At 37.8% G+C, this 24,626-nt stretch overlaps 1 protein-coding gene across 1 annotated transcript; it reads left to right on the top strand.

Moving 5' to 3' along the window:
• The first annotated feature begins 11,644 nt into the window (after window positions 1-11,644).
• LOC119559671 lies at window positions 11,645-24,096 on the top strand. The gene is made up of 3 exons (XM_037872727.1): window positions 11,645-12,027; window positions 21,633-22,889; window positions 22,945-24,096. The coding sequence occupies exons 1-3, from the start codon at window positions 11,950-11,952 to the stop codon at window positions 22,951-22,953; spliced, it is 1,344 nt and encodes a 447-aa protein (XP_037728655.1). The 5' UTR covers window positions 11,645-11,949; the 3' UTR covers window positions 22,954-24,096.
• The last annotated feature ends 530 nt before the right edge of the window (window positions 24,097-24,626 follow it).

Here is a 24,626-nt window from a genome sequence, read left to right as displayed (position 1 = left end):
CAGAAGGAAGCGTTTCCGACCCCATAAAGTATATATATTCTTTATCAGGATCACTAGCCGAGTCGATCTAGCCATGTCCGCCTGTCCGTCTGTCCGTATGAACGCTGAGATTGTATTGGTCTCGTCAATACCTATCGATTGATCCAAAAAAAAATTTGCCACGCCTTCTTCAACGCCCATAACGCTTAAATCTTTCTACCGCCGGTAGGGGGCGCATTTAACGCCAACCTATTCTCCGGGGCCAGATGGACTCCCTGGGTGTGTTCTTAAGTTTTGTGCCCGAACTATTTGTAAGCCCATTCTTAAACTTTTTCATTTGTCTATCTCATCATCTGTTTTTTCTACTATCTGGAAAGATTCTTTTATTATTCCACTCCACAAAAAGGGTGCGAAGGTTAATGCTCAGAACTATAGAGGAATCTCCAAACGCATTATTACCTCTCAGTTGCAACATTGGTGCTCCTCTTTAATATCGCCGTGCCAACATGGTTTTGTTAAGCGAAGATCGACCACCACTAACCTGCTCGAATTGACATCTTTTGTAATAGATGGTTTTAACAAAAAATTGCAGACAGACGTTATATATACCTTTTTTTAGTAAAGCCTTTGACTCTGTAAGCCACTCTCTTCTTTTATTCAAATTAGATCAGCTCGGGTTTCCGAATAATCTGTTAACTTGAATTTCGAGTTATTTGAAGGGTAGATCTCAGAGGGTTTTATTCAAAAACGCTGTTTCCAAGATGATCAACGTGACATCTGGAGTGCCTTAGGGCAGTCATTTAGGCCCTTTGCTGTTTACTCTGTTTATAAATGATTAATGATCTTCCCTCTATAGTAACTCACTCTCGTATACTAATGTATGCTGATAATGTTAGGCTTTGTTTTTCATATAATAATATTGAGTCTGGTTTCTGCTTACAGTCAGACGTTAATAGATTCCAGGAATGGTGTCAGTACAACCTTTTAAACTATCTTTAATGCAACGTTATGACTTTTTATAGGGGTACGCCAACGTTCATGAGTTACTCTCTTCAGAACATTTCGCTGGACTCAGTAAACGATTTAGGTGTTCTCCTAGATCCTAAACTTTAATTTGACTCCCACATAACCTCTACTGTAAATAAAGCTATGAGTGTTCTTGTGTTTATAAAGCGTTGGTCTAAAAAATTTGATGATCCATACACTACCAAATTTATATTTACCTCCCTTGTCCGTCCTAATTTTGAATACTGTTCTTCCGTTTGGAGTCGTCAGTATCAAGTGCACATTGACCGTATAGAGTCCGTACAGAAACAATTTCTTCTTTTTGCCTTACGTGGTTTAAACTGGGATCAAAACGTCAGGTTGCCTTCGAGTAGATTGCTATTTACTAATTTGCCTAGTCTAGTAAGCCGTAGAACTATGCTTGGTACTATTTTTATGAATAATCTTATCAGAGGCGATATTGATTCAGTAGATTTGGTAAGCCGCCTTACTTTCAATGTTCCTGTTAGACTAATGCGAAAGTACTATCCTGTCAACTTGCCACGATGTTCATCTAATTTTAGTCAGCATGAGCCCTTTCGCGTTCTTTCTAATAATTATACCAACCTATATCATTTAATTTGTTCCGCAACTTCTATCCCTGTATTAAAAACTAAAATCTTAGCTCATTTGCTTTAGTCTTGTTGATCTATGTTTTGTTCTTTCTTTTCTCGCGAACCGTATTTGCCCGAAATAAAAATGGGCCCGCGCGTAAAAAGCTCGTGCTTGGTGTCGTTTGGGCCACTTGTTTGTACTGCTCTTAGTAGAGTAACGTTCAACAAATAATAGTATTAACTAGATCAAAAAGGGGGATAAATGAGATAGGCACTGTGTGGAAATGGATAGCTGAAACTCCGGATCATGATGATTTTATTAAAATTCAAAATAAAATCGATGAATTAATTGAAAACAACAAGGAAGAACGCTATAGTCGAGTACCTCGACTATCAGATACCCGTTACTCACCTTAAGGGACTAAAGGGAAATGGAGATATGCAAGCAGCAAAGCGATATTGAAATGCGCCACCTATCAGCGGTAGACAGATTTAAGCGTTATGGGCGTTAGGGTGGGCGTGGCAATTTTTTTTTCGGGTCAATCGATAGGTTTTGACGAGACCAATAAAGTTCAGTTAAAATTTTGTATCTAGCATGAAAATTGTGGGCGCCACAGGTTTGGGCGGTTTGTGGGCGTTAGAGTGGGCGTGGCATATTTGCGTGACAAACTTGCGCTGCGCACAAAGCTACGGAATCTAAATCTGAGATCCCAATTCTCTATCCTTGATAGTTTCCGAGATATCCACGTTCATATATACGATTTTTTTAAGTTTGTGGGCGGTTTGTGGGCGTAAAAGTGGGCGTGGCAAACTTTTTTTTTATCATTCGATAGGTATTGATGAGTACAATACATTTCAGTTAAAATTATTATTCTAGCATCAAAACTGTAGGAGCCACAGTTTTGGGCGGTTTGTGGGCGTTAGAGTGGGCGTGGCACTCTACTGAAACAAACTTGCGCTGCGTAAGAAGCTCAGGAATCTTCACGCCAAATCTCAATAGCCTAGCTCTCATAGTTTCCGAGATCTCAGCGTTCATCCGGACAGACAGACGGACAGACGGACAGACGGACAGACGGACATGGCTAGATCGACTCGGCTAGTGATCCTGATCAAGAATATATATACTTTATTGGGTCGGAAACGCTTCCTTCTGCCTGTTACATACTTTCCGACGAATCTAGTATACCCTTTTACTCTACGAGTAACGGGTATAATAATAAGCAATTTATTATCAATTCCAAATTGTTCAAAGAAATAGAATCTCTTCCTGATGATTTTTATACCCGTTACTCGTAGAGTAAAAGGGTATACTAGATTCGTCGGAAAGTATGTAACAGGCAGAAGGAAGCGTTTCCGACGCCATAAAGTATATATATTCTTGATCAGGATCACTAGCCGAGTCGATCTAGCCATGTCCGTCTGTCCGTCTGTCCGTCTGTCCGTCTGTCTGTCCGGATGAACGCTGAGATCTTGGAAACTATGAAAGCTAGGCTATTGAGATTTGGCGAGCAGATTCCTGAGCTTCCTACGCAGCGTAAGTTTGTTTCATTAGAGTGCCACGCCCACTCTAACGCCCACAAACCGCCCAAAACTGTGGCTTCTACAGTTTTGATGCTAAAGTAAAAATTTAAACTGAAATGAATTGTTCTTATCAATACCTATCGATTGACCCAAAAAAAAGTTTGCCACGCCCACTTTAACGCCCACAAACCGCCCACAAACTTCAAAAAATCGTAAATATGAACGCGGATATCTCGGAAACTATCAAAGATAGAGTATTGGGATTTGAGATATAGATTCCGTAGCCTTGTACGCAGCGCATGTTTGTTATGCGAATATGCCACGCCCACTCTACCGCCCACAAACCGCCCAAGCCTGTGGCGCCCACAATTTTTATGCTAGATAAAAAAATTTAACTGAAATGTATTGGTCTCGTCAATACCTATCGATTGATCCAAAAAAAAATTTGCCACGCCTACCCTAACGCCCACAATGCTTAAATCTGTCTTCCGCCGGTAGGTGGCGCATTTAAATCTCGCTTTGCTGCTTGCATATCTCCATTTCCCTTTGGTCCCTTTACCTGAGTAACGGGTATCTGATAGTCGAGGTACTCGACTATAGCGTTCTTCCTTGTTTTTAAAAATGTTTTTATTGATCAAGATTTACCACTGCGAAAACATCGTTTACGATTATTAACATTTGATCTGCAAAATTTAATTGACGTTTTTAATACCAAAATATTAAACAATGATGACATCATGGAAATATGAAAACATTAACAAAAACCAGTAATTATCGCTGACTTAATGGACATCTCTGTTTTTAAAATCGCACTGCATAAAGAACTTTTAATAATTTATATAAAATACCCAATAATAATAAACAGATGCGAAATATATCACGCTAGAGCGATTTCCCAGATCGATGGGAAACTAGCATTAAGCAATCAAGTCGCAAAATGCGCAGATATGTTTTATGAAATGTCTAACTTTAAGAACGAACAAATGAAAAAACTTGTTTTACCCGCTTTTTAAATGGTGAGAAATCCACTTGTAAGACAATAAGAGAAAAAAAATATAAAACAAGGAAGAACGCTATAGTCGAGTACCTCGACTATCAGATACCCGTTACTCAGCTAAAGGGACCAAAGGTAAATGGAGATATGCAAGCAGCAAAGCGAGATTTAAATGCGCCACCTACCGGCGGAAGACAGATTTAAGCATTGTGGGCGTTAGGGTAGGCGTGGCAAATTTTTTTTTGGATCAATCGATAGGTATTGACGAGACCAATACATTTCAGTTAAAATTTTTTATCGAGCATAAAAATTTTGAGCGCCACAGGCTTGGGCGGTTTGTGGGCGGTAGAGTGGGCGTGGCATATTCGCATAACAAACCTGCGCTGCGTACAAAGCTACGGAATCTAAATCTGAAATCCCAATACTCTATCTTTGATAGTTTCCGAGATATCCGCGTTCATATTTACGATTTTTTGAAGTTTGTGGGCGGTTTGTGGGCGTCCAAGTGGGCGTGGCAAACTTTTTTTTGAGCCAATCGATAGGTATTGCTAAGAACAATTCATTTCAGTTTAAATTTTTACTCTAGCATCAAAACTGTAGAAGCCACAGTTTTGGGCGGTTTGTGGGCGTTAGAGTGGGCGTGGCACTCTACTGAAACAAACTTGCGCTGCGTAAGAAGCTCAGGAATCTGCTCGCCAAATCTCAATAGCCTAGCTCTCATAGTTTCCAAGATCTCAGCGTTCATCCGGACAGACAGACGGACAGACGGACAGACGGACAGACGGACAGACGGACATGGCTAGATCGACTCGGCTAGTGATCCTGATCAAGAATATATATACTTTATGGGGTCGGAAACGCTTCCTTCTGCCTGTTACATACTTTCCGACGAATCTAGTATACCCTTTTACTCTACGAGTAACGGGTATAAATATACATCATACAAGATGGTGCCATTCTTATAAATGGTAACAATATTGTTAACAACTCCCATTTAAACGGTTCATTTTTGATAACATTTAATGGTACAACCGAAATAATAAAACAAATTTCTTAACTACTTAATTACGAACCACTTCAAAAATTATGAAATATCCGATTACATATTATCAAATAACTCAGAACTTTCTTTAGATTCTTTAGATTTCTTTAAAATTAATAATTCTAAAATATCACTAACCTTTATATTATTAATTTTTATCATTATTTATTTGATTTTTTTTCTTATTATAAAATACAAATATGCTATATTATTTGTAACCAAAAAACAACGGCCAGAACCAGAAAAACATATTAACCAAGAACATTTTTTAACAGAATTAAGATATCAATTAAATAAATTTCATATTGAATGGGGACGATCCATTTTAGATGGGGGAGAATTATCCAACTCGTGAAACGGTTCCACTTATGAAATTTATAAACAAATTTTTGAATTCAATCTCAGCTATGTTACCCTTGCCTTCAGCGACATTGCCTTTGCCTTTGTTTAAGATTCTGCCTTTGCCTTTTCCATTTACTTCACGGGCCGCGCTTGACCGTCCTGCTAAGACAAATAAACCAATCGTAAAGTAAACACAAGCTTCCGTTCGAAGCCCAAAGTCTTTCGTTCAAAGCCCTCAGTAATGCGTTCTAAGTTCAGATCATATTGCGTTCCGATTTTCAATCAAATTGCATCGGTAAGCATAAATTCATTTCACAACGAGATGCGACAGTTTCAGCATAAGCTTTTATTATACCCGTTACTCGTAGAGTAAAAGGGTATACTAGATTCGTCGGAAAGTATGTAACAGGCAGAAGGAAGCGTTTCCGACCCAATAAAGTATATATATTCTTGATCAGGATCACTAGCCGAGTCGATCTAGCCATGTCCGTCTGTCCGTCTGTCCGTCTGTCCGTCTGTCTGTCCGGATGAACGCTGAGATCTCGGAAACTATGAGAGCTAGGCTATTGAGATTTGGCGTGAAGATTCCTGAGCTTCTTACGCAGCGCAAGTTTGTTTCAGTAGAGTGCCACGCCCACTCTAACGCCCACAAACCGCCCAAAACTGTGGCTCCTACAGTTTTGATGCTAGAATAATAATTTTAACTGAAATGTATTGTACTCATCAATACCTATCGAATGATAAAAAAAAAGTTTGCCACGCCCACTTTTACGCCCACAAACCGCCCACAAACTTAAAAAAATCGTATATATGAACGTGGATATCTCGGAAACTATCAAGGATAGAGAATTGGGATCTCAGATTTAGATTCCGTAGCTTTGTGCGCAGCGCAAGTTTGTCACGCAAATATGCCACGCCCACTCTAACGCCCACAAACCGCCCAAACCTGTGGCGCCCACAATTTTCATGCTAGATACAAAATTTTAACTGAACTTTATTGGTCTCGTCAAAACCTATCGATTGACCCGAAAAAAAAATTGCCACGCCCACCCTAACGCCCATAACGCTTAAATCTGTCTACCGCTGATAGGTGGCGCATTTCAATATCGCTTTGCTGCTTGCATATCTCCATTTCCCTTTAGTCCCTTAAGGTGAGTAACGGGTATCTGATAGTCGAGGTACTCGACTATAGCGTTCTTCCTTGTTTTAAACAAAAATCATTTAAATCTTTTGAAAAATATTTTCTCTTAATTTTCCTGATTTATAGAAAATAGTTTCTGGGATTAAGAAAAATTCTGGTTTTAATAAAAATCTATTCGCACTAAAAGGGAGCTTGCCGGGTGGGACTTCTTGCAAAGAAAGAGTTGCCGAAAAAAGTTTTTCCGTAGTTCTAATATAAATATAAATGTAATGCGGTCTCCGACGAGTTCTCTATTGGCGAATCGCTGGACGCTAACACTACCATTTTCTTAACAGCTAAAGCGGAGATGGAGAACGCGATGACGCCTTTAGGCGTCACGCTAAGGAACATCTGGAGGAGCCATCACCAGCTATTGCCAGGATGCTGGGTCACTTACCAGCAGAACAACACCTCAAGGCCCATGCTGGCATATTTGGAATCAGAAAATGTTGCCAGGGTGCAGAAGAAAATAACGAACCTTTCGTGGGACGAGAAGAAAGCTATAAGCTACTTACTTACATAAATAAAAACATTCGATGAACATTCCAACTACTTTTTATACCCGTTACTCGTAGAGTAAAAGGGTATACTAGATTCGTCGGAAAGTATGTAACAGGCAGAAGGAAGCGTTTCCGACCCCATAAAGTATATATATTCTTGATCAGGATCACTAGCCGAGTCGATCTAGCCATGTCCGTCTGTCCGTCTGTCCGTCTGTCCGTCTGTCCGTCTGTCTGTCCGGATGAACGCTGAGATCTTGGAAACTATGAGAGCTAGGCTATTGAGATTTGGCGAGCAGATTCATGAGCTTCTTACGCAGCGCAAGTTTGTTTCAGTAGAGTGCCACGCCCACTCTAACGCCCACAAACCGCCCAAAACTGTGGCTTCTACAGTTTTGATGCTAGAGTAAAAATTTAAACTGAAATGAATTGTTCTTAGCAATACCTATCGATTGGCTCAAAAAAAAGTTTGCCACGCCCACTTGGACGCCCACAAACCGCCCACAAACTTCAAAAAATCGTAAATATGAACGCGGATATCTCGGAAACTATCAAAGATAGAGTATTGGGATTTCAGATTTAGATTCCGTAGCTTTGTACGCAGCGCAGGTTTGTTATGCGAATATGCCACGCCCACTCTACCGCCCACAAACCGCCCAAGCCTGTGGCGCTCAAAATTTTTATGCTCGATAAAAAATTTTAACTGAAATGTATTGGTCTCGTCAATACCTATCGATTGATCCAAAAAAAAATTTGCCACGCCTACCCTAACGCCCACAATGCTTAAATCTGTCTTCCGCCGGTAGGTGGCGCATTTAAATCTCGCTTTGCTGCTTGCATATCTCCATTTACCTTTGGTCCCTTTAGCTGATTAACGGGTATCTGATAGTCGAGGTACTCGACTATAGCGTTCTTCCTTGTTTTTAACTGTTTTTCTACACCAGCAGACTTTTTTAAATTGCTCCTATTCGTTTGTTTTCTGTTTGTCAACAAACCCAGCTGTTTAACAGTGAGACCTGTAACGAGTAGCTACACTGAACCAAAACGTTCAGGCGAGGTGTTGACAAGTGAGGTGCGAGCGCACGCGCTAAGGTCCGGCTTGGCTCGTCAGCAAATGGTGGTGGAGATCTTGCTCGACCTCACTGATGCCCATTAGACAAGTTAAACCGGGAAAAGAAACCCACAGACGTTCTGCTGGAAAAATGTACCCCTCGATCTCGGCTAGGTGTTCCAGAGGTCCACGGTTCGCCCACCCTTCCAATGGTCGCTCACCTTTCCCACGGACATAGTTCGAGCTACCCCTTTGATTAAGTTTTACCCTACATAGCAATTATGCATAAAATAACGCAGTTTTCTTAGCATATTATAATATTTTTACTATAGACTACGAACATAACTTAACCTATGGAAAAGAATGTAAATTTTAATTTAAGTACACAAATATTATTTTAAAATTTGAGCATTGAATATATTAAGAAAACATGTTAGTAAAATATGACACTATGGCGGAATTGGCCTGAATTAATAATAATACGAATTTATCATGCTTGCAGATATAGGGGGTTTATTTAGGACATATTTTAAAACTTAATTTCAATAGAAATCTTCAGCCAATTCGTCGGCTGGTTAATAAACACAATTAAAGCCAAAATCAAAACAAATGTAGAGCTTGGAATGCAACGCGATCAAGCTTTTTTAGATCACGCTCATCCGGTTCGGCCAGACGTTATATCGTAAGATTTTTTTTGTTTACTCTCTCGGCCATTTTTATTATCATCTCTTTCCTACATCCCGCCATTAGATTTTCAATTCTGCCTTCGGACTGGTTTTTTTAACTTTCTATCCCCTTTTCTTCAAATGTAAAAAATGTTAAAATTTCGACTCACCGTTGCTTAAAATCCATTGACGAAAGCGCTTTCCTCGGGGTGACGAGTGGCTGCGAAAAAAGGGGGAAAAGGAAATGGAAGAAAAAAAGTACAAAAAGTACTAGGCTATACTCAGCAATTTGATATGATCGATCGGAAAGTACGTTATAATGATCGAGAGATATCTTCAGGTGCCGCGCCAATATAAATGCCTTGGAATTTCATTTTAATAGCAGACAAAGCGCTGTTTCTAGTTTTTTTTACACTTGACCAAATGCCAAAATCCTTGCGAACCAGACAATTTTGTGAAAAGTTTGCTATCACGTCAGATTCACTTAATAACGTACATCACCATCACCCTCACCATAATCGCGTTTTGGGAATGAAATCGTCACACTTTTGAATTTCATAGTGTCAGATATTGTGTCTGAACTTATGGTACCATCTAGTTAATAAGAGAAATTTGTCATCTTGCTCGAAAGATTTGAGCATAGGAACTTTACTTACTTACTAAAATCTGCTCAGAAGCTTTTTCTGTAGTGCCATTGCCAAATATATGCACAAGATACTTCACTTCTTTTTTATAAACTTATTTTGACATTTATAGTCTACGAGTAACGGAGATAATTACCCCTATTTGTAGAACACATGCAAATTGATGAAATGATATTAGCAAACTTGCGCTGCTCAAAAACCTCAAGAACCTGCATGCAAATCCCAACATTCTAGTTATAATAGTTGCCGAGATCTAACCTTTCATACGAACGGACCGAAATACGGTAGGACGGACAAGGCTAGTTCGACTCAGCTAATAATCTTATTAAGAATACTCTTGTATACACTCTATAGGATCGAAAACTCTTCCTTACATACTTTTCGACGAATCCAATATACCCTTTGACTCTACGAATTTGGGTTTAGTAACCCCTGTTGAAAGAACACATGTAAATTCATAAAATGAATGAATGAAGGTTTTATACTATAATTTATATACATCTAAGTAGGCTGTGCCTTAGAATTTCATGCATTTAGGCGGAATTCATAGTCATCATTAGTGTGCTGTCAAATTCTTGAAACGGTGTTCATGCACACACGATTTTGCTGTTTACATAAAATTATGAATTAGCCATAGCATTGGCACAGTTTATGTGAGAATCATTGAGCAGTCGCGTCCTTTCAAATATGTATGGACATTTTCATTCCATTTCCAGCTTAAAATCTTGTTGCTAAATCATATTTTTTAGAATAAATATAATATTGTCGATATCAACTAAAATTTGTCTTCCATATTCCAATATTTTGGTAAATTTAGCGAAGCACAGTGCCTGGCATTAAATTCAATTTAGAATAAACGAACAAATTATTTTTTTTCAGGAAACTTATAAAATTTGTTGTGCATATGTATATAAAAGTTAGAAATGGTTTATATAACAAAAACTTCTTGATGTATATATTATTATAACTAACTATAATTTTTACTGGTTTTGAGAAAACACTTTTCGGGGATTCAGAAAAATCCTGGTTATATGAAAAATCTATTTGCATGGAAAGTCCTAAGCAAATCCGTCACCTCCTATTGAATTAACAGAAACAGAAAACTGCTTATTGGATTGGTGCGCAAAGTCAAAAAAGTTTAGACATGAACCCATGGAAAAGGACTGCGCCTGTTGCCCTTTGTGGTTCGGCCTGAATGGACTTTACCGTATTTTACGTTCCAGTCAAGTTTCTGCTGGCCCGGGGTTTCCGATTATTGCTTGGACTTTGGATTATGGCGTGAGCTTTGTCAGGGGTAATATCGGGAAATTTTAAGGGATTAAAAAATACTTGTTTAACAAAGTTCAATTCAACTGAACTTTTATGTTACAAGATGTAAAATGTAAATTGGCTATAGCGGACTTGCTAATTTTACAGATTCTTATCCCAAGGATGATATTATGGCGTGAGCTTTGTTAGGGGTAATAACAAGAAGTTTTAAGGGACTAAAAACTTACTAGGTTAACATAGTTCAATTGAAAGATAAATAAAATGTAAACTGGCTCTTTAATTTCCCTTTAATACATGATTGCTTAACAGTTTTTCTGTGAATTAAAATTATCTCCAGAAATTTAGAATGTTTAACCTGTATAAACAATTTGAAGGAAATGGAATTTTTTCGCAATTATTTCTATAAAACATAAAACTAAATTGTGCGTAACACTTATACATTCGTTTAGAACGAACAGCAATAAATTAATTCAAGGATAAACAACACCTACACTCAAAACACTCATAAGAAAAAATTATTCTTATCAATGTCCTTTTTGGCCTTATCTATATAAGATGGGTGTTATTTTAAAAAATTTTGTTTAAGTGACTAATGATAATGTTATTAATATTGTAAGTTTTTCCTTTAATGTATATTCCATATTAACCTGGGGCCCTTTCCCTTACATGGTAAACATAAAGTGTATGTAGCTCAGTATCAGCTTCGGGGCTTGTTGGTTCTGTTAACTCTACATTAATAAACATATGCTAGTTAACATAAATCATGTACAGCTGTAACATTTGTTTATCTTTTTAGCATGCAGCAGCCGAAGTCACTTTCACGACGGTATGCTGATGCCAGTGTAAAGTCGGCTGCCGTTGTGTTCCGTTGTCGTCGGACTGCGACATTGCATACGCATCCGCAAAGAGTGTCGTACGGGGGCTTTGAGAACTTGCGATATTTTCGCTGGCCAATAATAGTGAATCATAATATTTTTGAATGCCATTTTGTAACAAAGTTTTGATCTAAATAGTCTTTTGTGAGTGTTTATTATCCATATACTTACATTGCCCAATGGAACTGCTAGATTTGTAAAAGCGTCTGTCTGTCTGCCCCGTGGTCCCTAAATTAAGTTATATTGCTAAATCGGAGAAGGGCAGGAGGAAACATGAAAATCTGTTGCTATGTTTCTCCTTGATTTATTTATAAATAAATTTGCTGATTCCTACCGACAACTGACGCGCCATGCGGCACATAGATTGGTGAGTTATTAGCTTAAAGAAAGAAGGTTATATCAGATAAAGAATAAGGATATACAGAGAACTCAGGGAGTGTAAGCGTAAAAACTGTTTATGTAATTCATATTCATATAGTCATTTTTAATAATACGTTTATTTACGTATTACGTATTTACTTATAACTTTTTAATGGATGGTCCAATTCAAATAATAGGCCTGTAAATGGGTATTGATAATAAGAACAAGGTCCCATTTACACTTTTACACTTTTTTCAAACACTTGGGCGCAGGACAGGTTGTAGCATTATAGGCGTTAGAGTGAGCTTGGCCTAGACAGACAGTCGGAGATGGCTAGTTCGACTCGGCTAGAAATCCTGATCATGAATATATATACTTTATGGGGTCGGATACCTTCGTTCTGTTTGTTACATACTTTCCGACGAATTTAATATACTCTTTACTCTACGAGTAACGGGTATAAAAATTGGTTCATTTTGAGAAACAAAGTGGTTAGTTAAAGCTAAGAACCAAGAAATTTGATCTTTGGTTACGTTCGAACAAAAGCAGTGTGGAAACAAGAAATTAACAAACAAGAAAAAAGAACTGGCAGGAGGTAGCGCCGGTCATGGGCAAATATTGTAAGTAATAATTTTGCATTATTAAAAATAAATAAGCAATATGTATATATTATGCTTAGATAATACTTTCAAGCTGGCTTGGAAGATCTGGAATGCTGGAGAAGATCCACTGGAGTTTGTTGAAAAGGAACACGCAGGTTGCGACTTCGTGCCGGACTTGTCCTCGCAAAGAAAGTCGGTTCTGTCCAAAATAATTTGGTTACGTCGTACTTATATATATATAAATGTAATTCGGTCTCCGACGAGCTCTTTATCGCGAATCGCTGGACTCTACTACCACCAGCTACTTGGCAGCTAAAGCGGAGCTGGAGAACGCGCTGACGACTCTACAGGGAGGAGGAAAAAAAGGCCGCACGCTAAGGGAGCCATCGCCAGCTATGGCCAGGATGCTGGGTGACATCCCTGCTGATATATTGGGAATCGGAAGATGCTGCCAAGGTGCAGAAAAAAATAACGAAGCTTCTGTGGGACGAGAAGGAGGCTATAAGATACTTATTTACATAAGTAAAAACATTTTTTGAACATTCAAACTATTTTTATTTTACTTTATTTATACACCAGCACATTTGTTTGTTTTCTGTTTGTCAGCAAACCCAGCTGTTTAACAGTAAGATCGTTCTACATTCATTGCTGGTGAACTCCGAAAACTTCGGTCACATTACAAAGAACCCGGATTTTCGACTAGTTATACTTTTAGCCGATTTGAGTACTTGAAAAGTATGTTATAATGATCGAGAGATATCTTTACGTGCCGCGTCAATATAAATGCCCCTGAATTTTATTTTTATATTGGGCAGCAGACGAAGCGCCTTATGACCTTATGCCAAAAACCGTGCAAACCAGACTATTTTGTGAAAAGTTTGCCATGAAGTCAGATCCACTAAATAACGAACATACATCACCATAACCCTCACCATAATCGTATTTTGGGAATGAAATCGTCACACTTTGGAAAGGAGAGCTGCAGTGTGTTCCTTATTATTTCTGATCTTTTGCGTGGTACTTTAAAAAAAAACCGACCTTGTAGATTCTTCACATTGTTATAGCTGTTACCTAGCTTCCTGCATATTGGTTCTTTTAAAAAAGCTCGATCTGGTTTTACACTAAAACTCCTAACCTTTTTAAAAATTTTATAAGTCGGTGGTCAATAACCACTGGTCATGCTTGACTTATTTGAGTATCAGGGTGATAGCGAAACCTAAAAGCATATAAAGCTGTATAGTTCTTATTGATGTTATACTTTGCCAAATGAATCAACTATGACCAAAACGACAACGCGGATATGGCCCTAAAAAGTTTACATACGCCTTAGAAAAGAATCTATCTAAACTCTGCCAAAAAATATAATTTTCCCAAGCATTGTTTAATGCCGCATTGGAAGCTATCTCCTTTAAATCTGTGGGTAACCATAGCTTCCAAAAGTTTTCGTCTGCTGCTTAAAATCGAATCCTTTCCGACCTCCTTTCAAGACAGTTGCTAGGATAAGTTTTACTTATTACCCATTTGAGAGATGCGTGACCGGTGATAATGGTGATATCTTGTTCCTGTATGTGTGCCCATATCCTGCAGCAAGGAATTCCTGTAGTATACTTCCTTTGGCACTCATTGAGCCTTTCGGGACATGAATAAAATCGAAACCAAAGCTGCACCCACACCAGTGCTGCTCTATCGCACTAGATGGAAAAGGGAGTGCGGCAATTCAAAATGTGTAATACTGGTGCTGAGCGCATCTGCATCAATCTGCATCGATCAAATTTTCGTTTTAATTGTATAGTGCCAGATATTGTGTTTAAACTTAAGGGACCATCCAGTTAATACGAGAAATCGGGGATCTTGCTTGAAAGATCAGAGCATAGGAACTTCACTTATGTACTTACTAAAATCAGGTCAGAAGCTGTTTCTATTATGCCATTGCCAATAATATGCACAAGATACTTCACTTGTTGTTGTCAAAAAATTTGTATTTTTACGTATATAGCTTAAGGGAGTGCGAGAGGGATGGATAAAGCAACTCTGCTATTTTCACTAACACACCTAGCCTATAGCGCCACCTATCTTCTTCTTTTATAGCGCCATCTTTACCACTCTTTACCAGCTCCAACTAACCTATAGCGGATCGGTGGCGTATAAGTGAAAACTGCTTATCCGCTGGATGTGGTATGCAATCTTGATTGAATTGCAAAATATGGATTATTTTTTGGTTATAACTTTTAAATGAATGGTCCGGCTTTAATAATTTTGGCATTTAGCTATGTAGCGATTGAAGAACCAACTTTCATTCTCATTTTTTTCAAAATGTAAAAAAATGTTGGCGCTAAGCTAGTTTTGGTGCTATAGTCGTTTAAGGGCGTTAGAGTGGGCGTGGCACCCTGCTGAAACAAACTTGGTCTGCGCAGGAAGCCCAAGAATGTGTCCCAACACTCTAGTTCTTATAGTTTCCAAGATCTCAGCGTTCATACGGACATACGGAAATAATTAGATCGCCTCGGCTAGTGATCCTGATCAAGAATATAAATACTTTATGGGTTCGGAAACGCTTCTTTCTACCTGTTACGTACTTTCCGACGAATCTAGTATACCCTTATACTTTAGGAGTAGGAGTGACAATCGCAACTTTAATATACAAAAGTTTTGACAAAAATGTATTATAGATCCACTAAATAAGTACACTTTCCAATTGTTTGTCATTCGTGACGCTGCAATACAATACGCCCGTCCAGACAGGAAGTTTTACGATTTTGAATGTTTGTTTTTAATAAAGACAAAATAATTATACTCGTTTCTCATAGAGTAAAAGACTATACTAGATTCTACGGAAAGTGTGTAACAGGTAAAAGGAAGCGTTTCGCACCCAAAATATTATTGATCAGGATTACTGTCCAAGTCGATCTAGCCATGTCCGTCTGTCCTGAGATCTCGGAATCTATAAGAGCTAGAATATTGGGATTAAGCATGCAGATTCTTAGGCTTCGTGTGCAGCGCAAGTTTGTTTCAGCAGGCTGCCACGACCACTCTTACGCCCATAACGCTAGAACCCGTCCCGGCCCACTTTTTTTTATTAATTTGTTTAGTTTAAAGAAGATTTTGTTTTTATTATTGATACCCATCAAATGCAAAGATTATTCAAATCGGAACATTAATTAAAAAGATATAAACAAACAGTAATAATTATCAACCAAAAAATCTGGTCACGATCGAACCTTCAACAAACAAAAAAATTTTAAATGACAAACTTGTTTTCCTTTTACTTAAAAAGTATCTAGTTCGAATTATTCTTATCAAATTAATGTTGCATTGTTTTGGGCATTGGAGGTAAGCATGAAATGTTTTTCATACTAAACTGAAACGGACTGCATTTTTTATCAATCAATATCTTCCAAACGGTAATATTTATGACAAAAAGTTGCATAAATCAAAAGTTTAGGAATCTCAAAGGGGTAAACATTATCATTTTGGAGTTCCCCAAAATCCTGTGTTTTGCAATAACATTTGATCGCGTATTCTCAATATGAATCAAACTTGGCTAACAACGTGGGCCATTTATTCCCATCAGCCCCAACAGCTCTAAATATATAAATTTTACCTTTTACACATTCAATGCTTTTTTCCAAACCGTTAATATTGTTTAATTCTTAGTAAGCAATCTTTTTAGTTTTTGCAATAACTTTCGATTGATGTATCACTCGTTATGATCGGGTCATTACTGTCGATTCTGGTGATCTTCGTCACTACGTGGTCTGTTGTGCACGGTGACATTGCGATCGGAATTATACAATTTGCCCTTTGCCGAGAAAAATCATTATGTGTTGTTTGGGTGTCTATTTAATGGAGGGGAGCGCTCTAGATATTCTTGCAGATAAGCAAACCGGTCTTCTATGCTCACGCCAAGAAAGTCTTCAAAAGTGCGGAAGCACTCGCTGCAGTATTCCATAACCGTTTTACAGGGATTAATCGGCCCTGTTTCAGTTGTTGATTCCTCTGTTAACTTCTGTTACTTGTTATCTTCCTATAAATCAAGTAAGGTAGTTAGTCTGGCTTAAAGATGAGTGGGCATACAGGAGTTGATTATAGGGTCGACGTGTACTTTTCGGCTAAACACGAGCCAAGTTTCAGGCTTCCCTGGCCAGTACTGCAACTTGGCTTGTAAGTGTAGACTTTTCCTCATCTATAACCAAATACTTTTCGTTTAGCCCTGAATTCTTGGTAGCGATGATTTTTGTTGCCGCAGTCCCAACAAGGGAAACGTTTTGGGGATTTTGCCATGTTATCACCAATTGTTATCACCAATTATCATGAAACCAAAACCTGTTTTTGAGCGAAGTGGAGTAGACGTTGTAGGACTGAAATCTTTGTCTATCAACTTCTTAGTAAAGCGGCTATATTTGTATGCTCGTGTACCCTTGATTCGGTTATTAGGTTTAAGGCCTACTCTATGTATGTTTGTTTCTAAAGTAATTTTTTTAAACATTTTCAAATCTTTTTGCAGTTTTCTTTGGTCCATAACCTTTATCCAACACATTTCCTCTGGTCAAATTACTGATATTAAAATCGTAATTATAACTAGTGTTATTATCTTCTAGCTCTGCATCCACACCCATATCGGCCACTCCTGTGTACATTGGTAAATGTGTCGTCCCTTCTTCTTCACTCTATTCTGTCTCCTTTTTCTCTTCTTCTATATCTTCCTCCATATTCGTCTGTGAAAAGAATTCATTATAGGAATCACTATAAACGAAAGACCTTGGTGGAATTATATTTCGATTAGACTGCAGATCTTTCTCATTAGTTGTAAAGTAGAAATGGTCCAGCTCTCTCTCATCATCGTCGAATTTTTTCATTTGATTTAATTTACGCCTTACTTTTATACTATCTTTTACATTAGAAATCTTTTGTTTTTTATTTTCCTTAACGAGTTCATCTAAAGGTTCAGTAATGGGCTTAAAAGTTTCCTACAATCGAAACTCGAATGATTTTTGAGATAGTAGTATTTTCGATTTAAAACAATCTAGCTTTGGTTTACTGAGACAAAATATTCATTGTAAGAAAGAGAGATTTAAAATTTGCGAAATTCATGTAGTTACTTCTCAGTTACCAAATAAATACTGCTTATGGAACGCCATTATCTGTAATATTTATATACCATTTCCGAATAAAAAAGATTTGATATATTTTTTTCATTATATTTAAAAAAAGCGTATTTATTGTTATATACTTAAAGTCTCAATCTTTTTAATGATTATTGAGTTATTTCTAAATACAAATTGTCATTACTTTTACGAATATTACATTTTCCATCAACCATTTCATTGATGATATCATCCTGAAGGGAGGTGTACCTTTCCGGCTTGTACAGGATGTGCTCCTCCAACTCGAGAGCAGTATATTCTCCAAGCTTTGTTGTTTTGCGCTCCGCCTTGAGGATCGAAAATCTTACAATTTCAGGCATCCTTGTCTTCGATAGCAGTGTCTTTTTATTATATTTATTGAACTGTATATTTATGATTCATGATGGTGGTTGAGGTTTTTGGACTTGGTATAGTTGTTACACGTTGTATTTAGCTGTATTTTCATGTTTACAACCTGTTAAGCAGTTGTTCAGTACTTGTTTAGTAGTTAGTTATTAGCTGTTTACTAGTTGTTATTAGCTGGGCACTAGCTGTTATCAACTGTTATGAGCTGTTATAGTCTTTTGTTAAGGAGGATGTTCAAAAAATTCTTGTCCTCTCGACGACGTTCGATGTGAAGTAAAAACTTAGACTGTGAATTTCAACGTACACTTGTACATTTTTTATACTGTACATAGTTTACACATACACGTACCCATACATTTATTTTTAACCCCCCAAATGTAAATTAACCATTTAAATGTATCGGTTAAGACTCCACATCTTCTACGAAAAAAAGTAAAAAAGCGAGGCACAGGTGTCGACAGTTGTATGTATCAAAGTCTTGAATTCTATCGTATTTGTATTGTATTCTATATTCCTAGTATTTCACAACTTCTCTAGGGGCTGCTTATTTCCAAAACTATCGAAATAATGTATTTTATTTATATATTTATTATATACAACCCAATGTGTACCACTTGATCGTCAATTATATAGCTATCGAAGACAAGGATGCCTGAAAGTGTAAGATTTCCGATCTTCAAGGCGGAGCCCAAAACAATAAAGCTTGGAGAATATATTGCTCTCGAGTTGGAGGAGCACATCCTGTACAAGCCGGAAAGGTACACCTCCCTTCAGGATGATATCATCAATGAAATGGTTGATGGAAAATGTAATATTCGTAAAAGTAATGACAATTTGTATTTAGAAATAACTCAATAATCATTAAAAAGATTGAGACTTTAAGTATATAACAATAAATACGCTTTTTTAAAATATAATGAAAAAAATATATCAAATCTTTTTTATTCGGAAATGGTATATAAATATTAGAGATAATGGCGTTCCATAAGCAGTATTTATTTGGTAACTGAGAAGTAACTACATGAATTTCGAAAATTTAAAATCTCTCTTTCTTACAATGAATATTTTGTCTCAGTAAACCAAAGCTAGATTGTTTTAAAGCGAAAATACTACTATCTCAAAAATCATTCGAGTTTCGATTGGAGGAAACTTTTAAGCCCATTACTGAACCTTTAGATGAACTCGTTAAGGAAAATAAAAAACAAAAGATTTCTAATGTAAAAGATAGTATAAAAGTAAGGCGTAAATTAAATCAAATGAAAAAATTCGACGATGATGAGAGAGAGCTGGACCATTTCTACTTTACAACTAATGAGAAAGATCTGCAGTCTAATCGAAATATAATTCCACCAAGGTCTTTCGTTTATAGTGATTCCTATAATGAATTCTTTTCACAGAGGAATATGGAGGAAGACAATAACACTAGTTATAATTGTGATTTTAATATCAGTAATTTGACCAGAGGAAATGTGTTGGATAAAGGTTATGGACCGAAATAAACTACAAGCAGATTTAAAAATGTATAAAAAAAACGTTTAGAAACGAACAGACCTAAAAACCAAATCAAGAGTACACGCGTATACATATATAGCCATATTATTAAGAAGTTGATAGACAAAGATTTCAGTCCTACAACGTCTGGTCAACTTCGCTTAAAAACAGGTTTTGGGTTTCATGACTCTTCAGAAATCAAAACTAAACGTTGTATATTGGAATGGTGTAAATGATTTAGTGGAACGATTGGACATTTTGGTGGCATCAAAAGCAGCGGGTAACACCAGCCATAACAATGAAATTTCTTCAATGTTAGAGGAATTGCGGGAGGAAAGGATTATATTTTAATGGGTATAAATAGGAAGAGCAAATATGTTTTACATTTATAAACATTATGTCTGTCGACAAGTTTGGACATTTTTCTGTTGATAAGGAACGAACAGGAAATTTGAAAAGACGTGTTAAGTCTACTGAGGACGGTAATCTAAATGGTCAAAATAAACGTATCAGCGATGATCTAGCAACGAAACAATATACAGATGAGATCCTCGGAAACGGAACGGACAGCGATGATCTAGCAACGAAACAATATACTGATAAGATCCTCGGAAAGTTGGGAGAAGATTTAAGAAAAATTACAAGGGAGAACGCTATAGTCGAGTACCTCGACTATCAGGTACCCGTTACTCGGCTAAAGGGACCAAAGGAAATGGAGATAAGCAAGCAGCAAAGCGAGATTGAAATGCGCCACCTACCGGCGCTATACAGATTTAAGCGTTATGGGCGTTAGAGTGGGCGTGGCAAATTTTTTTTTGGATCAATCGATAGGTATTGACAAGACCAATACAGTTCAGTTAAAATTTTGTATCTAGCATGAAAATTGTGGGCGCCACAGGCTTGTGCGGCTTGTGGGCGTTAGAGTGGGCGTGGCATATTCGCGTAACAAGGCTACGGAATCTAAATCTGAGATCCCAATTCTCTATCTTCGATAGTTTCCGAGATATCCACGTTCATATTTACGATTTTTTGAAGTTTGTGGGCGGTTTGTGGGCGTAAAAGTGAGCGTGGCAAACTTTTTTTTATCAATCGATAGATGTTGATGAGAACAATACACTTCAGTTAAATATTCTAGCATAAAAACTGTAGGAGCCACAGCTGTCGGCGGTTTGTGGGCGTTAGAGTGGGCGTGGCACTCTACTGAAACAAACTTGCGCTGCGCAGGAATCTCAGGAATCTGCATGCCTAATCCAAGTATTGTAGCTCTTATAGTTTCCGAGATCTCAGCGTTCATACGGACAGACGGACAGACGGACATGGCTAGATCGACTCGGCTAGTGATCCTGATCAAGAATATATATACTTTATGTGGTCGGAAACGCTTCCTTCTGCCTGTTACATACTTTCCGACGAATCTAGTATACCCTTTTACTCTACGAGTAACGGGTATAATAACTGAAAATGTTAATCGTCGACTCACAAAAATTTCAAGCTTAGAAAATAAAATTGAATTGTATAATAAGAGGGCAGACAGCGCTGACCAAAGTTTTGGCAAAGTTCTGGAAAAGATTAAAACCATTGAGGACTATATATTCAAATATGTAACAATATCTTTACCGAAAAAACCACAATTGAGTTAGAAGGTGTCGCTTTTCAGCCTATTAGAAGAATATTGTAGCAAGCACACACACACACATACATATTCCTAAGCATCTGTCATACATACATACTACGTTAAGTTAGGTCACACTATTATTAAACACACATTAACATCTCTGTTACTCTTAAGAAACACTATGCTTGTCTCACTCCCTCATACTGTATACCCCCAACGCTTGTGAAATAGGCTAAGCCTGTACAAATCTGTGCAATAAAGATCACTTTTGCTGCGACCGCCGAATAAGAAACACCCAGAAAGTGCCGTCTACAATTTCAGAAGTGGGATTACCGCGAAAAAAATTTTTTCTCGCGTCCTTACTGCCTACGAGCATAATAAAGCAAAAGTTATTAAGTCAGTTATTTAAAATAGTTTGTAGTCATGGACCCCATCGCTGCGGACGACTACACAGCATCAGAACTTCGATGTTGGCTGGAAAAACTTGGGTTGCCGAAAAGCGGCACCAAGGCAACACTAGCAGCGCGGTTGAATGGTGTGCACCCCGCAGCCCGAGGAGATTGTCCAGTACTGGACCCCAAGGACATGACCGACATTGAAGCTGGACCCGAGGAAAGGTCAAATACTGCTGAAAATCAAGGAACCGATCAGGACGATGTCGGGGCTACATCGCTGGAAGCCCAAAACAACGAAGAAGCTGACAACAACATGTGCGTTCCAGAAATTTCCATGCAATTGGAATCTCTGAAGCGTCACTTAGAAGTCGTCCAATTGGAAAATGAGTTTCTCAAATTGGAAGTTTCCCGGCGTCAGCCATTGAATAGAGTGACCGCACCTTCGACGAGCAACTTGCCAGAAATCCAGAACAATGTTTCCACACCAAATCAAACCAATGTCACCCTATCGAATTTGGGGAATATTGTTGAAGAGGCTGCCAGACCTAATACAACCATTTTTAACAACAACTCTTTGGTGACCACGGTGAAGGAAATGCTTCCACCTTTTGACGGTGCTGTTAACAGCAAAGTGCCAGTTAACACTTGGATCGCACAGCTCAACGCGATCATAAAAATGTACAAGCTGAGCGAAGACATAACTCGCATGCTGGTTATGTCAAAGTTGAAAGACCGAGCTCAAATTTGGTTGTACTCTTCTGAGAACTTTCTGTCCTTGCCAGCCCAGGACCTCTTAACTCAACTCGCAGAGGCTTTTCAGTCAAAAGAGAGCAAGATAATGTCCAGACGCAAGTTCCAGGAGCGAAAGTGGCAACCAGCTGAAGACTTTGCTACGTACTTTAACGACAAGACCCTGTTGGCTGCACACATCAGAATAGACGACGAGGAATTAATCGACAGTATCATCGAAGGAATACCGGATACTCTTCTACGACAACAGGCACACATGCACTGTTTTAATTCGTCTGCCCAGCTGTTGCAGGCATTCTCCAAAGTAACATTGCGGAAACCATCTCTCGCATTTGGACGCCACAAAGACGTTTCTGGAAATCAGCCCGGACCCGCTGTAAGATGCTTCAACTGTAACTCCATGGGTCACTTCGCAGCCGACTGCCGCAAGCCTAATCGCGCGTACGGCGCTTGCTACGGTTGCGGAAGTTTGGAGCACCTGATATCCCATTGCAACGAGAAGAAGAACGCAACCAAAAATGAATATGTGAGACCGTTTAAAATTTACTTTAATTCACAGTCTAATCAGTGCCTATTCACAGAATGCCTAATCGATTCTGGGAGTCCAATTAGTTTTACGAAGTTATCCTGCGTTGAAAACATTCTAAGAAGTAATATCGTTAACGTTAATGAAAACAACTTGTCGCATTACTTTGGCTTGAACCACAGCCCTTTAGACATATATGGAAAGATATCATGTTTTGTTATTATGAATAAAGTGAAGTTTAATTTTGAATTATTAATTGTGGCAAACGAATCGATGGCATATAGCACTGTTTTAGGAAGAGATTTTATGAACATTTGTAACTTTAAGATTGTTAGGGAAAATGATTGTTCAAATGATAGTTGTACTGATGATTGTTCAAATGATAGTTGTACTGATGATTGTTCAAATGATAGTTGTACTGATGATTGTTCAAATGATAGTTGTACTGATGATTGTTCAAATGATAGTTGTACTGATGATCGTTCAAACGATGGTTGTGCTGATGTTCGTTTAAATGACAGTGGGGTTGATGATCGTTTAAAGGATATTTTTTCAAAAGATAGTTGTATTGCATATGATCGCTCAGATAATGGTAATAGTGAGAAGGATAGTAGTTTTAAATTTTATTGCTCAAATGTTGGTCAGACTGGAAACGATTGTGCTACTGATAGCTGTGAGAAAGATGATTGTCTAAATGATAGTATAAAGGTTTATTGTGGTTACAAAGAAACGCAAAGTGATTCGTGTAAAACGATAGAGTCAAGTCAAAATTTAAGTGTCCAACCCAGCGATCATTTCGAGTCAGAAATTATGTCAATTGAATACCCTGATCCAGCCGAAAGCAACCTGTTAAATATTAGCGACAAGTGTGAGTTTACGTTAAGAAAAAAACTGATAGATATTTTTGATAAGTTTTATACGAAACCGAAACGGCCAGAGATCCCCTTAGTAAAATGGGAAATGAAACTGAATTTTGATAAAACTAAACCGTTTAATTACCCTCCAAGGCGTTTATCATACGCAGAGAAAAGTCAAGTTCAAAATTTATTAGACGATTACATAAAAAACGGTATTATTAGAGTAAGCGAGTCTGAGTATGCATCACCTATAGTTCTAGTTAAGAAAAAGTCTGGAGAATTAAGAATGTGCGTAGATTACCGAACCCTCAACAAAAACATGCTTAAAGATAACTACCCCACCCCCTTAATAGATGACCTTATTGATAAACTGTCTGAAAAAACTATTTTTACCAAGTTAGACCTCAAAAATGGGTTCTTTCACGTGCACATGCACGAGGATTCAATTAAGTATACCGCTTTTACAACACCTATGGGTCAGTATGAATGGCTTAGAATGCCATTTGGTTTACGAAACGCACCAGCAGTTTTTCAAAGATTTGTAAACAAAATCTTTGCCGATTTGGTTAAAGAAGATAAGGTTCTAATTTATATGGATGACATTTTAATAGCAACGAAAGATAGTAAGAGTCATATGGAGATATTAACGGAGGTTTTTAAACGACTGGTAGATAACAAGCTTGAGCTTAGGTTAGACAAGTGTGAGTTCCTTCAAAGAGAAATAAAGTATTTAGGATACATAATATCGGGAGAGGGTATTAAACCTGATTCGAAAGGTATGCAAGCAGTAAAAGATTTTCCTGTACCGACAAAAACGCATGAGGTTCAAAGTTTTCTTGGACTGTGCTCCTATTTCAGACGCTTTGTCAAAGATTTTTCA

This window comes from Drosophila subpulchrella, unplaced genomic scaffold (genome assembly GCF_014743375.2).
Source record: "Drosophila subpulchrella strain 33 F10 #4 breed RU33 unplaced genomic scaffold, RU_Dsub_v1.1 Primary Assembly Seq30, whole genome shotgun sequence".
Lineage (NCBI taxonomy): Eukaryota > Metazoa > Arthropoda > Insecta > Diptera > Drosophilidae > Drosophila > Drosophila subpulchrella.
This window is presented reverse-complemented; position numbering and strand designations above follow the sequence as displayed.

What these genes read in the sequence shown, in the direction of transcription:
- LOC119559671 (XM_037872727.1), top strand. Translation starts at nt 11,950, where the DNA reads ATGTTTCTCCTTGATTTATTTATAAATAAATTTGCTGATTCCTACCGA. An exon ending in GCCATGCGGCACATAGATTG is followed by an intron (nt 12,028 to 21,632) that starts GTGAGTTATTAG and finishes TATTTAAAATAG; the next exon opens with TTTGTAGTCATGGACCCCAT.